The sequence below is a fragment of the Heterocephalus glaber genome, unplaced genomic scaffold (genome assembly GCF_053883595.1).
Source record: "Heterocephalus glaber isolate CG9 unplaced genomic scaffold, H.glaber_assembly_v1.0 deba00001465, whole genome shotgun sequence".
Lineage (NCBI taxonomy): Eukaryota > Metazoa > Chordata > Mammalia > Rodentia > Bathyergidae > Heterocephalus > Heterocephalus glaber.
The window spans coordinates 1,057,811-1,076,174 of NW_028258312.1; the positions used below are offsets into that span (position 1 = coordinate 1,057,811).

An 18,364-nucleotide genomic window follows, 5' to 3' on the forward strand; every position below is an offset into this window, starting at 1 on the left:
CTGATTGTCACAACTGCTGCTACTGGCACCTAATTAGAGACCAGGGATGTTGCTAAGCATCCTACAATGCACAGGGTAAAGAATTAAATGACCTATGGCCCAAAGTGTCAATAGTGCTGAGATCAAGAAGCCCTGGGTTAGCTGGGCGTGCTAGTGTGTATGCCTGTAACTCCAGCAGCACTCGGGAGGTTGGAGAAGGATCACCATGAGTTTGAGACCAGCCTAGGTTGTAGTGAGTTCAAGGCCAGCCTGAACTACACACTGAAACCCTATCTAACAAACAAACAAACAAAAAAGAAAAACACAACCCTGGGAGGAACTTCCCTTCCCAAAGAGGGCAGGGGACATTCTTCCACCCCCACCACATACATAGGGGTCAAGGCTCATTAAGTCTCATCTCCAAAGGCAGAGAAGGCCCTCTGCTACTCTAGCTTTAAAGGCCCCTTGTGGCCTGAGGAATGTGGTAAACTACCTGCCTGCCCACCTACTCCCACACAGCTCCAGCCTATTTGAAAAAGTGCTCATGATGTGGGGCTGGCAAAATATTTCACTAGCCTGTGGAGGGGACTCACAAATCCCACCTCCAGGCCAACCCTAACTACAGAGCCCTCCCCGCAGAAGAAGGGGGGCTCCCCTGCCCTCTCAAGCCCAACCCTAAAGGGCCGGTTGGAAGCTATGGCCTGCTCCTCTCCCTGCCCCCTCCCATTTCTATTTAGGAGGCAGCCATGGAGCTCAGCTCCTGTCTCCGGTTTCCTAGGGATCTCTGCTGAAGCAGCTCAGCCTCTGTGGGTCCATCTGTCAGGGAGGCTGTTCCGCCCCATCGATTGCTGTTCCCAGGGGGCTGTGTTGCTCAAGGGACCCAATGTGGCCGCCAGATAGGAGAGAACCACACGGATAAGAGGCGGGAGGGGGCCAGCTTGGCAGCAGGCAGAGCCAAGAGGGGCTGACACTGCAGCGAGAAGGCACAAAGCTAGACAGGCATAAGAAATGTACAGGGCCGGGGGCAGTGAGGCAGCAGGCTGGCCGGGAAGACCTCTTAAGCCAGCTGGCATCCTCAGGACCCAGCTTTGCCTTTTGGACACACCAAGTTCTCACTTGCAAAGACAATAGTAACAACGGTTGACATTTATTGAGCAGGAACAGTGTATGTGCCTGGCATCGGGCTGGGGCTTCAGCCACCTCTGTTTTCACTTGAGATCACATCCATCCAGTGCAGGTGCCATTATTTTCCAGAAAGAGAGGAAGAGGCTCAGGCTGCAGCCTTACTAGTAGCCACACAGAGGAGCTGAAGCTGGTCTTGGAAGCGGGTCATCCTGGCCCAGTGGTTGTGCCCTAGCTCCAGACCCACAGCCAGGTCTAAGGGGGAGGAGGCAGTCTCCCTGGCCAGAGGCCCTGCCCGCCCTCCCCGTGGAGCCGCCTCCTCCCCTGGACTGCGTGACATCTGCCCCGCTTCCTGGCCCCAGACAGCTGCCCAGAGCCACGTCAGCACTTCCACCAGGGAGTCTGGAAACTGGCTCTGGCCCCTGCGTGAGGGGGGACGAGGGTGAGGGGGCTGCGGGTCCCGGACAGGATGGTTCTCAGGGTGACCCACTCAGCTGAGCAGAGAATGGGGGTCGCGAGACCCTGAGAGGTGCGCTTCCAAGGAACCTGTTTTCCCTGCTTGGGTGTGTGCATGGTGGGGGGCACTTAGAGAGGCGCCCAGAAGAGAAGGTAGCATCCAGAGTGGACAAGCAAATATTCCCACGCAGCCACAGTACTGGGGACACCAAGGGCAGCCAGCGACCCTCACAGTCCGCTGGGGCCAAGGGGTGGTTTGGTGAGGCTCACGATGGGCGTAAGAGGGGCCGACTTCGTGCAGGGCCCAGCCTCGCACACCGGCAGGCTGGGGCCAGAGATAACTGGCGCCTCCCGGAAAATCATTAGCATCTGTGTGGGCTGGCAAAGTTGGCCCGCTGGCGCCTCCGCCCGCCGGAAACGGCCCTGGGCCCTCACCCGGCGCACAGACGCACCAGCCCCCCCCCCCCGGCTCTGGGGGGCTCAAACTCGTGTGGGGACAGCATCCGTGCACCCACGTGGCAAAGGTGCAGCTGGGCCATCGGGCGGGGCCCGGGCCGCGCCGTCGGGGGGCTTCCTTGCAGGAGGCAGGCGGTCCGGTCCGCGCTCCAGGCGATCCACGCCGGCTCTTGGAAGCGCCTGAGCTGGCGGCAGCCCAGGGAGTGTGTGGAAATGACACCGCCAGGGCGGCGGAGATCCCCCCTCCTGACATTGGCTGGAAAGTGGAGCAGCTCGTCAGGGACAATCAATGGCGATCGATCGCCGTGCGGCGCGGGCGGACGGCGCGGGGGAGGGGCGGCGCGGACGGCAGGGGTGGGGGCACCCGTGGCCGAGGTCAAAAAACACAGTCTGCAAAAGGGTACAACAGTGTCCCACGGACCCACGATCCGGACAGGGAGACATCATTATGGGCCACCAACACCACAAAGAACACACACCACACTGAGTTACCCCACATAACAATCTCTGACACAAGTCACAACACACCAGGACCAACCTCTAGTCTGGATGGACATGGAACATACATGTAACAGGTCTTACAACAGGGTCAGACATATGTAACAATACAAGAATATACGGTCTGGTCGGGGATTTAGCTCAGGGGTTCTGCTGCCTGCCTCCAAAGTGCAAGGTCTGGATTACATCCCCCGTTACAATTTATTTATTTATTTATTTATATGGTCATACAGTAACAAGATCACACCACCGGTTGGTTCCCCGCAACACAAGGCCTCACACCACACAGGGTGACCCTACTAGACACCCTCCATAGCACCAGTCACACTTTCTACTAGCTGCTCTCAACTACACAACTGTAATGAGTTACATACTCTGGCTGCAAAAAAAGGACACACAATGAAGCCAGAAAGTCACATAGCCGTATTTTACATCATCTCCACCTCAAAAAACATTGTCAAATTGGGTCTCATGCTATGCAACAACATGAGATCCAGAGCCCACCCAGTGCCAGAAGTTGCACCCTAGTAACCAAGACAGGGATGAAGCAGTTTAACACCCCCAACATGAATGAAACCATGTCCCCTGCCCCACTGACAATGGCAAGCTAACACTAAACTAGCATTAAGTCACAGGGCAACTGCCTGTCATCGGTTAGCACAGGCCAGGCACATGGTGAATCAACACACAAGGGTCTTGGGTCATGATTGGTGGCTCTGTACTAGTTAAGGCACATGGGTACAATGACTTTCGATTACTTAGCATCATTCTCTTCCATTTTGGTCCTTTCCTCTCTGGGAACCTGATTTATTCCAGCAGCAAAATTAATTCTGCCCTTACACACACCTGAGATACACAATTCATGATGGTGCTCTCACCCACACAGCAGTGATAGGTACTGGCACACCCACTCATAGGCCCTAGTCCCAAGGAGCAGGGGCTGCCCATGCAGCAGGAAGCTCTTGAGGCTGTGGTGGGGAAACCACCCTTAAGTTTCTCACCTGGTGTACTTCAACTAGTGCACAGCTACTGGCTTCACTTCCAGCTAGTCTCACAAAGCTGTAGAACAGCATTCACCTACCCGAAGTCCCAAAGCCTCCCAAATAAACTCATTAAGGACTGTCCCTAGTCAGTCTCTCTCCCATTCCTTCATTTTCCCCAAGAGAAACTGAAGTATTGGTAAGGTCCCCAGACTCTCCTCATTCCAAATCCAAAGCCCGAAACAGGGCTAGCCCCAGATCTTAGCAATCAATGTCTCTCACTCTCATTCCCAGCAGCATGTATATATATATAGCAGGCCAAGATCATCAGTTCTAGTTTGGCATGGTGAAACACACCTATAATCCTAGCACTCAGGAGGCAGAGGAAGATCTGCTCAGAGCTTGAGGCCAGCCTGAACTATATAGCCAGACCCTGTCTCAAACCACAAACACAGATACACAGGAAAGACTGTCAGTTCTTCAAGCCCCGCCTTCCCCGACACGACATACATTCTTTCTATGGCCTAGATCCCTAGAAAAGGTTCCTGGCTATTGTCAGATTTTCAGAAATGGCTCTCACAGCTGACATGTCCATGTCAGACATCCTTATAAGACAATTCTTGTGGTTCCAGTGCAGGGACAGCTGGGCTATAGACCTTATTTCCAGTTCAAGCTTAGGCCTATCCAGGGGCTTTTAGGAATTTTTTCCTAATATTCTTTTTCTTTTTCTTTTTTTTTTTTTTTTGGTTTTTTGAGGCAGGGTTTCCCTTTGTAGTTCAGGCTGGCCCTGAACTCACTATGTAGCCCATGCTAGCCTCGAACTTGCAGGATCCTCCTGCCTCAGCCTGGGATTACAGGCGTGAGCCGCTACACCTGGCTTTTCCTAATACTCTTGCCTAGGGCTGGAGATGTAGCTTAGTGGTAAAGCCCTTGCCTAGCACGCAAAAGGCCCTGGGTTCGATCCCTAGCCCAGGACTGACCCACTGGGAGTGACTCCTAACATTCTGGAGTTTTGCCTGAATGTGTGATCTTGATTAAATCTCTAACCTCTGTGCCTGGATCACAAGTCCAGTCCACTAATTCAAAACTCTCTCTACTCCCATATAGTTCCTCCCTATCAAGTATGAGTCTGTGAGCCAGGCATGGTGGCACATGCCTGTCATTCCAGGAGGCTGAAGCAGGATTGCCATGAGTTCAAGGCCAGCCTGCACTACATAGCAGAGACCCTGTCTCCAAAAACAAACAAACAAACAAACAAAGTACATATAGGTCTGTGACCTAGAAGAGGACAAGAAGTGCTGAAATTACTCACTTATCCCTCTCCCTCCTCTTCAGGGAGAGCTGGGAAACAGCTGGGGAAATCTGGTCTCCTTACAGAGAATCCCTATCCCTATGGCTTTTTATTCCCCAGGAGAGGCAGCTACACACAGGCTGGTCAGGTATGTCCACCCATCTGCCTACCTACTCCATTTGTGGACACATTCTCTTGGGCCTTGAGTGGGTATGTGAGCTATGGGCACCAAAGGGGTCCAGACAGCCTTCCCTAGTGTCCCAAAAGCTGGTCCCAGTCAGAGGGGCAAATCTCTAACTTGTATAGAAACCCAGGAAAGCCTTACCTACATCTCTGTGAGCTCACAGGCACCAAAGTCACATGGGTGGGGGGGAGACTGAGAATGGAACCCAAGGCTTGTGCATGCTAGGCAAGTGCTCTACCACTGGACTATATCCTCAGCCTTCTTTTTTATCTGTGTGACACTAGGGAGCTACTAGGTCTAAGTCCCTAAGCTGCCCAGTCTAGGCTCAAAACTTGTGATCTTGCCACCTCAGACTCCCAGAATGCTGAAATTATAGGTATGCAACACCACATCTAGCAAACAATTTTGAGAGTTTCACAAAATTGCCCAAGCTAGCCTCAAACTTGTCATCCTCCTGCCTCAGGCTCCCAGATTAGCTGGCATTACAAGCATGCACCACTACACTGAGCTATAACTCTTTAATTTGATAAGGCCATTTTCTACCAAGTGTTGCCTATGGAGCAGGTTGGGCCAAATCCCTGTTTTCTATATGAGAGAAATCAGACAGATAAATCAGTTGCCCAAGATTATACAGCCGAAAAGCTTTGGGCCTGTGATTCAAACCCAGATCTGAGTCCTGGTCTTTCAAAGCCACAGATTTAAGCTCACACCCATATGCATAAACACTAAGGAATGTCCATGCTCACAATTCTCTCACACTCTCCTAGCACATGTGCAGCCCTTCCTGTGCACACTCTCACACACAGGCTGGCCTGTGCTCTCCCACGCCTGGAGCCTGTCAGCCACATTCTCCATGGCTCCCTCCCTCTAACAGGGACAGGGGAAGCTGGGAGTCTACATTCCCAGGTTTCCGCCCTGACCCTAACCACCCCCTCCTTTCCCCACCAGAGCACACATTCCTCCTGCTATAGCCAGATAACCAGCCCCAGGGACAGCCTGGGGGACAGCAAGGCATTCTGGAAGCCAGGCTTTTGGCTCTACAGTCTGGGCTGCCCAAGCCCCAGATGTTGCCTGGATCTAGCTCTGTAGGAAGTCAGGAGCTTTCCTTGCAGGTAGCCCCTACCCCTCCAGCCAGCCTAGACCCAAGGCTTCCCCTTCTTATTCCAGGGACTTTCCTAGGCCCAAAGCTTCTTTTCCCCAGTGTCTACCAGTAGGGAAAAGGCTGTGTTCCAGGCACCAACTGCCCCCAGGCAGCTGGGGACTTAGTGGTGGTTCTCACAGCTCTGCCTGGGTCCCAGCCACTTGGTGGGCTCAGCAAATCTGGAGATATTTGCATACCCAGATGGCCAACCCTAGAATTTCAAAGAATTCCCCATGAAGAGGCAGCTGGCTTCCGGGTGGTAGCCCTGGAGGCTCACAGCTGTTGGGCTGAGGCGGACTGGGGAGCCTGGAGGCCCCAAACATAAGATAGATTAAAATGGAAGAAAAGAAAAATTTCCAGGCACTATCACCAGCCCCTGGCTCCGCTGCCTCCAGCCAGGGTCTAGAGCAGGGATGGTAAACCTTTTAGAGACTGAGTGCCCAAACTGCAATCCAAAACCCACTCACTTATCGCTAAGTCCCAACACTGCAATTAAACTTGATTACTGAGGTTTTAGTTTAGAAAAAACAACTGTTACCCGATGCTCAGCTGTTGGGGCGACTCAACTCACATGCCAACAGAGAGCTCTGCGTGCCTGCTGTGGCACGTGTGCCATACGTTCACCACCACCATCTAGAGGAACCATATCATGGTTGTCCAGAATGGGTAAGCGTGCAAACGAGACTGGGTTTGCTGGATAGAGGCATAGGGACTGCTTATTTTGATCCCCCTGTCCTGCCCCCTATACTGGGGATCGAACTCAGAGGACCTTGCACTTGTGAGGCAGGTGTGGTGCCACTGAGCCAAATCCCTGGCTCTGGACTGCCTATTTTTGGGAAAAGGCAACAGTGATCACCAGAAATATGAATCCCCTCATTCATATTAAATAATGGACAGATCTCTGCTTCCATGTAATGTGCAGGCAGGTAAGTAAAGGTCCTTATCTGGGTCCTTGCCTTGTTCACCCTCAGGGATATGGCTATAATAGTGCTGGGTAGAGAGGGAAGCTGACACCTTGATACTTGTAGGTATACTGGTAGGTGTTACGCTTGACTATGCCACTAACCTGTTTCCTCACTGTATGGCTGACAGCTAGACTGACCTAGGCACTGGCCCATCTGTATCCTAACAAAAGCCATGCCCAAAAGAAGTTTTCCCACCCCAACAAAAAAGCCACTCAGGTTCTGTCTGGGCAGATTTACTGACGACGCACCTCAGTTGTTAAAAAGTTGTAGGTCACCACTGCCCTCTGCTGGCCACTCAGGCACTAACATCCACTCAGACACCAAGGCCATATTACCCCCAACAAGGGCAAACACCTTAGTCATCTCCACTTGTAGGCACTGAAAGATAACCCCATCCATCAATTTCTGAGTCAGGGCTGATTGTGTTAGGGACACAATATGTTAGAGCAATTCTGTCCCCCATCCCTAAACATAAACCTGAAACTTCAGAATTGGCTTTTCTATGCAGCTTTGAGCCTGAACTCACCTGTACGGAATGGTTTCTGCCCCATAGCTTTTAAAAATGCACCAGATTCAATCCCCTTCTCTTATGCCCTCACCTTGTTTCTCTCAAAGGTGGGCAGAGCTGAGATGGCCTGGAGCTATCCTTCCAAAAAGTTCAACGTCACTAGTTGGTCTAGGAAACTCTTGGTTTTCATGGTTTCTTCTGTCACTATGCAGTTTGTGACTAGAGGCCCTAAGTGCCTTCTTAAACAAGGCCAGCTCCCCTCAGCTCTTTGCACAACATCCTGCAGATAGACACACCTTCAAAATGGCAGTCATGCTGGCTTGCTTAGGGGGAGAAAAAGCTGCCGAAGAACCAAACCAGTATTGACTCCCAATTATGGGAAAGCTTGGGACACCCCTGCTGCCAGACAGGAAGCCTAGCTTTTCTCTATTTCAAGTGTGAACCACTTCTCTCATCTCTGAAATAAGTGTTGGCTCAGGAGCCCAAATGTCAGGCTGTATTTGTGGGCTGCCTGCAAAACACTTTCATAGCTACCTTATTTTCTATTTTTTCCTGGTACCAGGGATTGAACTCAGGACCTTGTGCTTGCTAGGCAGGTGCAGCGTCACTGAGCTAAATCCCAGCCCTGGCTACCTTATTTTCTATGGAGAACAAACCTGAGAAAGCTAGCAATTTGGAGAGGAGCTGGTCTTGAGGCCAACAAAACTAAATACTTCCTATTCTTTCTTGTTTTCGGGGCCCAAAATTTAGAGAAAGGGGTGATACCTTCTAGGATTCAAGTTTTGTAAGTACTTATCAGAAAGTTCAAAATGGAGAATCTTAGCCAGGCATGGTGGTAGGCACCTGTCACCCAAGCATTCTGGGACGCTGAGGGAGGGGGATCACAAGTTTAAACCCAGACCAGGCAACTTAACAAGACCCTGTTTCTTTTCTTTTTTTGTACCGGGGATTGAACTCGGGTCCTTAGCTTTCGAGGCAGGCGGTGGAACCACTGAGCTAAATCCCCGGCCCAACCCTGTTTCAAAAAATAAAAAGGGGGGCCGGGATTTAGCTCAGTGGAGCCATCGCCGGCCTCTCAAGCGCAAGGTCCTGAGTTTGATGCCTGGTACCAAAAAATAAATAAATAAAAAGGGGGCTGGGGATTTAGCTCAGTGGTTCCGCCACCTGCCTCGCAAGCACAAGTTCCCGAGTTCGATCCCCAGTACAAAAAAAAAAAAAAGCCTGGGTATGTAGCTAGGTGAGAAGGCCCAAGGTTCAATCTCTAGTATTGAAAAAACCAATTTACACACATGCTCAAAAAAGAATCTTGAGAACAAGTGGCTCAGGGCAGAGAGAAGTGCATTGGGAAAATGAACTGTCACTCCCTAACTTCTTCAGACATTTAAAAGGGAACAAGTACATTCACCAAAGCTTCTGTTGCTGCTACTCCCTGAAAAAGAGGCCTAGCTGGACATTTAGTGGTGCTTCTTGCTTTTTCACAAGTGAGCAATCTGCTTTCATAGTACAATGCAGGGCACTAAGGTGGCCCAGCCTGGAAAAGACCTTCTACAAATACCACCTAAGAGATTAAAATGAAGACCACTATTAAACTGCTGTCTCAGCACTAAGGTCTTCATATAGTTATTTGCTAAGGGGAAGATTACATTGTGCCCCTGACAAGATAAAGCTCCACAAATAATTCAAAGATGGGAAGTGATCACTTGGCATACACAAGTTTGACTTTGCCTCAACCAACCCAGGAGCAGTCACTAAGAAAGTGCAAAGCTGATTGGTGGTTTTGTTACATAACTCAAAAGGCCAAAAGCCTTAAATCCAAATTTGAGCTTTCCCACCTATACTAAGGTAAAATATGGCAACATGAAGTAGCCATTTCATAAATATTAACCCTAACAACGTGATCCCCTGTTCATTTTTCCTATTCCCTTTTTTGGGTTTTTCCGTTTGTTTTTTTTTATACCGGGGATCGAAGTTGTACTGCCAGGGAAAGGCTTGTTTTTGAGACAAGGTTGTGCTAAGTAGCCCAAGCTGGCCTAGAACCTTGAACTTCTTAAATATTCGGGAATCCTCCTGCCTCAGGCTCCCAAATGCTGGGATTACAAGCAAGTGTGCAAAGACACCCAGCCACATAAAGCCCCTTTTTTTTTTGTACCAGGGATCGAACTCTGGACCTTGTGCTTTCGAGGCAGGTGGCGGAACCACTGAGCTAAATCCCCGGCCCCCAGATAAAGGCTTTTTATTTTTTAATAAAGGCTTTTAAAGGAAGGTTTCTGTACTAGTGGGGTGTAAAAAGAATTTAGAGAAAGCTAGTTTTTTTGGTAACGGCAATTGAACTCAGGTACTTGCGCTTGCAAGGCAGGCAGCGGAACCACTGAGCTAAATCCCCGGTCCATGGAGAAAGCCAGTTTTTATCTAAGTACCTGCACAACACAAGGGAAAACTGAGTAAGGACGAGGCCCTAAGAGTGCCAAAGGAAGTCTATTTAACCCATCATATAAAATAAAGTGTTTCATAAAGGGAAAAGGAGGAATTAAAAGGAGCTAGGTCCTTAACTCTAATGACAATTTGCTATAAAGGTAATACTTATTCCTGATTTGAATGGAAGATGTGTTCACAATTCAGAAGACACAGGAACAGAAGGAAGTTCTGCTGTTAAAATTACCACTGGAGCCAGGCTTGATGGTGCATACTGTAATCCCAGCACTCAGGAGGCTGAGGCAGGAGGATAGGAGGATCACTGAGACTTCCGGGCCAGCCTGGACTAGTGACTTCCAGGCCAGCCTGAACTACAAAGTGAGACCCTGTCTCAAAAAACAAAACAAAACAAAACAAATCACAAAAACCTTTACCACTGAGTGTTAAGGGATGCTATACAGCACATTAAGGCAAAACCAGAATTTCATCTTATTTGCAGACAAGGGACAGTTAATAGGCAAATTCTAACTGTAACTTAGAAATAACCATTTCTTTTGAAAAGCTTCCTAAGATTCAAAATAACTTGTTGAGGCAAAGAAGAATTATTCAGAAAGTGGAATATTCTAACAGTTGGAAATGGAAAAGGAATGTTTCTATCACTAGGACAGGGGAAAGTCCTTTTCTCACCATGCATTTTTCTTCTCTCTACACCTTCCTGCCCCTCCTCACCTCTACATCCCTTCCAACTCTTTGTTCTAGTTCAAATGCAGAAACTGGCAGGACAATGCATCCTTGACCGCTGGCCAATAAGAGAACATGCAAATATCTGAAATGAACTGGTTTTACCAAAAGAGATGGCTACAGTTACACCTTGAAAAAATGTTCCTATTAAGCAAACAAAAAGAAATCCATATACTGACTTTCCCTTAAAATCACTGCCTTACCAAGATACTCAAGGCTGTTACAAAATAGCTTATACATATGACAAAGGCTGAAACTCTAAAACCAAACAATGTGATCCTTGGTGCAACTTCCTTCAGGGGAAAAAGTGGCTTCCCTCACTGAGTCTTCATTCTGGACAAGGCACATGCACACAACTGGACCAAAAGCTTCGTACTCAAATGGGCAAGCCAAATTGCATTCAAGGACCTAATATTATTTGTGACCATCCAAACCTTTCATTTGGCACCTGCACACCAGGATGATGATTTTTATGGAAGAAACAAAGCAACAACAACAACAAACTTTATGAGTACTCCTATGAGCCAGGCATGGTGGCACATGCCTATAATCCCAGTACTCTGGGAGGCTGAGGCAGGAGGATCACAAGTTCGAGGCCAGCCTGGGCAACTTCGCAAAACACCGGCTCAAAATTTTAAAAATGGCACTTTTGAGAGTTATCTACAGTATTACCTAGTAAGTGGTAGTAAACTGGCTTGGCTATAAGATGAAAAGCAAACAAATAATGGGCTGGGGGTGCTTACTGGTACAACATTTGCTGCCGTGCACAAGGCCCTAGGGTTCAGCCTCTAGGACCCAGTGTGTGTGTGTGTGTGTGTGTGTGTGTGTGTGTGTGTGTGTGTGTGTGTGTGTGTGTGTGTGTGTGTGTGTGGTGGGCTTTCAAAGATGGGAGTGGTGACTCCTGTCTGTAACCCCAGCTATTTGGGCTGAGGCAAGAACATTTTTGAGCTCAAGCTGTCAGAGTAGTGGCATGTGCCTATAATCCCAACACTGGGGAGGCTGAGGCAGGAGGACTGCCAGCCTGGACTATATAGCGAGACCCTTTTTTTGGGGGGGGGGGCAGGGATCAAACTCAGGTCCTTGTGCTTGCGCAGCAGGCAGCAAAACCACTGAGCTAAATCCCCAGCCCTGACCCTGTCTTAAAAGTAGGGCTGGGGATTTAATTCAGTGGCACTGTACCCACCTCGCAAGCCCAAGGTCCCGAATTCGATCCCCGGTACCAAAAAAAAGTATTTCTAGCTCAAAGCCAACCTGGCAACACAGTGAGAATCCATGTCAAAAGCAAAATAAAAAGAATTTCTACCTGGCCATGATACTGAAAATATAGGGGGATTTTAGGGTAGAATATAATCTTATCTCCTTTCCCCACAACTGTTTGCAAGTGCGTGCGTGTGCGTGTTTGAAGACAGGATCTTGCTCTGTAGTCCAGGCTGGCCTCCAACATGTGGTGATCCTCCTGCCTCAGCCTCCCAAGTGCTGGGCATGTGCCACCATGCCTGGTTACTCCCCACAACTGTTAACAGTCAAACCTTTTCTGCAAGGTCAAGAATGCTAATAAGCATTCTCAAAATGCTTACAAGCAGCCAGTAGCTACAGAATGCAAAAGTGTAAGAAGCATTTGGGTTATATCATAGGTAGTGTGAGATGGAGGAACAGTGACATTAAGAGATGAGACAAGGTGGACCAGTTTAACTCCAAAAGCAATGGACATTTATTCCTTAGTTTTTGTGCAAGAGTGTAAAGATGCATTTTAAAGAACCTGACGGCTACAGACCATCAGCCATGGCCTTCAGGCTGGCCTGGTTTACAATTAGATTAGGAAAAGAAAAACGGTAACTTGCCTAGTTCACATGAATGATGTTTCTGGCAAATACAGTTGTTTACAAGTTTCAAACTACATTTTACTAGAGTCAAGGGAAGACTTCAAAAAGCCACATACAATACAATTTAAAACTGGATGAACATCCTTGCAAATGTTAGTGCAAAGTAATTATGTAGACTCTCCAATACAAGATTGTGCTCATGTTTCCCAGGTCTGGTCAAAGTTGCTCTTTTCTAATAACAATCACAGAGGCTTAACTTACTAAATAGCAATGCCTTTGTGTTTTTATGTTATGCACCAAGGGAATGTGACAAGATTTTCGTGAAATGCAGCTTAGCTTCATTAATAAAGGAAATTTCTTAGTTTAACAGTCATGTTCCCAGAATGCTGCAAGCATAGGTTTTATGAAAATGCTTTCAAGCTTATGTCTCTATCTTGGTTCAATAAAATTACTCTCAAGATTTGTTTTTACTATGTAAACCGGAACTGTTTCATGATTTTGAAATGGAACCAGTATAAATGAAAACATTTCAGGAGTGGGGGTAAAATCCACCACTAATCTCAGCTAGACAAAGTTCTTAAAATCAAAAAGCCTATTCACACAAAATTAAATGTAATGACTGTAGTAATCAGTTTATTACACAGATTAATCATTCTTGAACGTACAAGCTCCAGAGGAGCAATTGGGTCTTTAAATATACACAAGTATTTCTATCAAATGAATTTTCACCCTTACATCCAAATAGACCTAAGCAGTTAAAAACATAAGAAAAATAAGAGCTATTAGCTATGTATTAACTGAGAAACCACATATAAACCAAAGAATATGGAGAGAAAGGGGCTGAAAGGACAAAGGCTGAAGGGGAAGAGAGATGTAAAAGAGTTGGGAACAAAGCCCATCACACTTTATGTACTAATAGCTCCATTCCATTTAAATGTTGACCAGTTAAACTTAGACCTTAAAACACAGGATGTGGGTAGAGTTTAATCTGGTTGGTCATAACTTTCACCTAAGTTGTAGGTCCTTCGGAATAGAATGAATACAGAAACAGCTTCATGTTCTTCGCCTTGCTTTTCATAACTGTTTTGAGTTTAAACGGATTCCACTTAAAAACATCTACAGGCCAGTAGAGCTTTTCCCCATCCAAGCACACACGTACCCACCACCCGTCACACACTGCTGTTATCCAAATTTAAGTCAATATGGAAAGCTTTTTAGTCTCACACCTAGGTTACGCCTGAAGAACTGGCTTGTCACACACATACTTCTCTGCTAGGAGGCAATGTTGGTACAGTATTTCTAGTTTGTTGCTTCCAAGTATGTACAACACGCAGCACTGCTGTATCAGGTAAACATGTGCACAGGGGAAGATGAGGCGTGGGCTCATAGAAAGCAGTCAAATGGAAATCAAAAGGACTTTCTCTTTCAGAGTTCCCCTATCTTTATTTGTAGAGGTTATCCAATAATTTCTTTAATTACATCGCATACTTCTGAGTCCATTCCCGAGCTATTCTGTTGTACCTGTACACACAAAGAGAAGCTTAGCTTAACACAGATGATGAGTCAGTCAATAAGCATCAGATTTTACTATCTCACCTAGTAACCTGAGGAGAAAAACCCCAGGACACTGAGGCAAACATCCCAGAAATTAATTCTTCTTTCTTTTTCCCTTTTTTTTCCATTTTTTTTTTGGTATTGGGGATTGAACTCGGGTCCTTGTGCTTGCGAGGCAGGCAGTGGAACCACTGAGCTAAATCCCTGGCCCTTTTTTTTGTTTTTTACTTTTTTTTGGTACCAGGGATCAAACTCAGGACCTTGCACTTGCCAGGCAGGTATGCAGTCACTGAGCTAAATCCTCGGCCCTTTGTTTTGTTTTTTTGACAGGGTCTCACTATGTAGCCCAGGCTGCCCTCAAACTCATGGTGATCCTCCTAGTTTAGCCTCCTGAATGCTGGGATTACAGACATGTCCCACCACACTCAGCTCCTAGAAAGTCATTTTTAACTGGAATTTCTAATAAGCCTTTACTCAATTATAGTAAGAAAGACCTGTAAAATGTAGAACAGTTTTCCATAAATGCAATTTATAGAGGATTGTGATTAAATCTTAGCATTTCCGGGCATATACGTGATTAATCTTTCCTTTTTTTTTTTTTGGTACGGGATTCAAACTTGGGACCTTGAGGTTACGAGGCAGGCGGCGGTAGGACCACTGAGCTAAATCCCTGGCCCTGTTTTTTTGTTTTTTGAGATAGCCTCTTGCTCTGCAATTCAGGTTGGCCACCGTTGAAATCACTATGTAACCCAAGCTGGTCTCAAAACTCATGTTAATCCTCCTACCTCAGCCTCCCAAGTGCTGGGATTACCACATCCAGTTTGATTAATCTAGTTCTTAAAAAAAAAGTACCAGGGCCAGGGATTTAGCTCAGTGGTTTCAGCTGCCTGCTGCACAAGAGCAAGGACCTAAGTTCGATCCCCGGTACCAAAAAAAAAAAAAGATTTAATTTTAAATATCTGGTCCACAGTCAGTTCTTAGATTAAGAAAGATTTAAGACAAACATCTCTATCCCACCATAGACACTTTGTTATCTAGAGCCCATACTTACTTTTCTCTATCTGTTTTGTAGATCCGAGCAATCTCAGGCACTAAAGGATCATCTGGATTGGGATCACACAACAGAGAACAGATGGACAAGAGTACTAGGATGAAAAAAATGTGTAAATTAGTAGAGGATAAAAAACAAAGGTCGACAGAAACATGATGGCAACACATGAGAAAATCTAAGAACCTACTGAGACCTGGGGATGTGGCTCTGTGGTGTAGCACTTGTCTGGCCAGCACAATAACCTGGATTCGATCCCTAGTATGGGAGGAGGGGGTTATTTATGCAGTAGTGACTAGTAACAGTAAACATCAGAGATTTTAAGAAGATCAAACAACGTGGGTGTGATGACCCACACCTGTAATCCCAGTAACTAGGGAGGCTGAGGCAAGAGGGTCATCATGAGTTCAAGGCTAGCATGGGCTACACAGCAAGACCTTGTCTCAAAAAACAAAACAAAAATCTCAAACAGATTTCAGATCTAGTCAATAAAAATTAAAATGAAAAAAATAGGGTCAAGGATGTAGCTCTGTGGCACTACAGCTGCCTGGCAAGCACAAGATCCTGAGGTGGATTCCTAATACCAGAAAAAAAGAAAACAAATAGCAGAAAGTTAATGATGAATGACATTTTAGTCTCCCAGGTAAGAACTGACCCCTTTGTTCAAAGGTTCATGATTATGCCATGTGTAAGACGAGTATAACTGGCTCTCTATGCCTGAACTCCTAAAGAACTCGCCCAGACACAGTAAGTGACTTGTTTACTGGCCCTGGAACAGGAATTAGAAAATAGAATAGAATTAGGAAACCCATATCTTTTTTTGGTACCAGAGATCGAACTCAGGACCTTGCACTTGCACAGCAAGTGGTGAAACCACTGAGCTAAATCCCTGGCCCCAGGAAATCCTATCTTGTACTGGGGGTATGGCTCAGTGATAAGAGTGTTTGCTTAGGAAAGACGAAGCCCCAGGTTTGATTCTCCGTACCACAAAAAAAGAAACAAAACAAGTCTTCCAAGTCTTAGACCAAGAATATTTATCAGAGTGTAAAATTCAATTTTCAGAAGCCCAAATTCAGAGGAAAATGGCTTTCAAAATTCCAAAAACAACCATCACTACTACTACTAATCTTCGGCAAAAATGACAATCTTGAGATCCAACAAACACTGTTTTTCTCAGTGGCAGTGCCATCTCAAGATACAATGGCTTTGTTTCATTTTTAGTTGAATAGAATTTTTTTTTTTTTTGTACCGGGGATCAAACTGTGGACCTTGCGCTTGTGCAGCAGGTGGTGAAACCACTGAGCTAAATCCCCAGCCAAGTTGAAAAGAATTTAGTCCAAGGGCTGGGGCGGGGCGGGGGCGGGTTAGCTCAGTGGTGCCGCCAACCTGCTGCGCAAGCACAAGGTCTCAAGTTCAATCCCAGGTACTCCCCCCACAAAAAAAAAAGAAAAAAAAAGAATTCAGTCCAAGTCATTCTATAAAGGCCATTGCTTGCCTCTGTATGAGGACAGTCAGAGATTTAATGACTGAGGCTGCAACATACTACTACTAGGTTCTCGAAGTCTTTTCAGTGATGATTTAGATCTCATCTAAATCATTTTCTCAGTGATAACCTAGAATGTAGAAGACAAAGTTTAATAGCGTAGTTTCTCCTGTTCAAATCTGTCATTAATTTACATATTCTTTACTGAATTCAAAAGCAGCGATCAAGGTCGCTACATTAAGTTCAAGAGATTCTGACATAATGAAATAAATTGAAAACCTTCTATTCTGACGCTAACAAAACTCAATTCACTTATGTTCTGTACCAAGAGGCAAAGACTGAGCCTTCTGTACTATAAAAACACCAAATTTATTTGGTTTTTTGGGTACCAGGGATCGAACGCAGAACCTTCCGCTTGGTGAGGCAGGTGGTGGAACCACTGAGCTAAATCCTCAGCCCCTAAAAACACCAAATTTAAGGGAAAAGGATTTACTCACCCCGCCCCCCCATACTGGGGATAGAACTCAGGACCTTACGCTTGCAAGGCAGGCTTGGTGCCACTGAGCTAAATCCCTAGCCCTGGATTTACTCATTTTCTTATCAAATCTAGTCTACAAAGACCAAGGATTTCTGAGAGATGAATAAAAAGTTTACGTGCTCTTTTATCATTCAGTTTGGCAACAAAAACTGCTATTTTTCTGCCTTATAATTATATGTGGGTGGGTGGGGAACATCAGGAAAGATGCTCTATTCCTTCATTCCTGTTGTCTACAATTCTGGCAGATGGCATTCTCAAACATCTTTTCTTCCCATTGTCAGGTGTCATCACCTGATGTTCATTGTCAGAATAACATTCTAACAGCAATTAGGAAAGATCTCCCATATTTCCTAGAAATGACAACAAGGAGTTACAGATTTCTGAATGTCCATGAAAGTTAATGACCACAGAAAGAAGACACTTCTCTGACCTATCAAATTGATAAGAGTAAAAGTCATCTGAAGTTAGAAATACTGAGCCAGGAGTGGCCAGGGTGGCACACTCCTGTATTCCCAGCAACAGGAAGACTGAGGCAGGAGGATCACAGGCCAGCCTGAACTACAAAGGGAGACCCCTGCCTCAAAAAAAAAAGTTAGAAATACTGCCAAGATAGTACATACTACAAATTCCCTCTACTTCACTGTGCCTGCCTTGCAAGGTCCTAAGTTCAATTCCTGGTACTGAGAAGAAAAAAAACCCACACACATAAATTCTTATTTATTTTATAATAAAGAAATTTTAGCCAGGCATGGTGGTGCACATCGGTAATCCCAGCCCCGAGGAGGCTGAAGCAGGAGGATTGTTGCAAGTTTGAGACCAGCCTGGGTTATACAGTGAGTTCAAGGCCAGCCTGAACTAAACAGTGAGACCCTGTCTCAAACAAAAGACAAAACCCCATAAAATCTAAAGCATAAATTTATCCAAGGGTGGTGGTGCACAAATGAGGCAGGAGGACTCAAGTTCAAGCCCAGGCAGGACAATTTAGTGAGACCCTGTCTCAACATAAAAAGTACTCTACTGCAGAGCTACATCCCAGTTCAAAGATAAATTTTAAAGAAACAGCTTTTCGGTTTTTTTTTAGAAATAGCTTTTCTAGAAAAGGAAAGTGGGCTAGTGATTAGACTTGTTGAAAAGATTCTTAGAGAAAGGATTCCATGAATTTTTCCAATTTACGGAAAATTGATG

General features: G+C 46.3%; 1 protein-coding gene across 1 annotated transcript in view; it reads right to left on the minus strand.

The window, feature by feature from the left end:
• Positions 1-12,420: 12,420 nt before the first annotated feature.
• Ube2d2 (ubiquitin conjugating enzyme E2 D2) overlaps positions 12,421-18,364 on the minus strand; it is a 71,675-nt gene continuing 65,731 nt past the window's right edge. The window contains exons 6-7 of the mRNA XM_004841843.4: positions 15,162-15,255; positions 12,421-14,077 (exon numbers count right to left, since the gene is read on the minus strand). Of these exons, the coding sequence (XP_004841900.1) occupies positions 14,032-14,077; positions 15,162-15,255 (140 nt within the window). The 3' untranslated portion in view covers positions 12,421-14,031. The remainder of the gene's footprint in view (positions 14,078-15,161; positions 15,256-18,364) is intronic.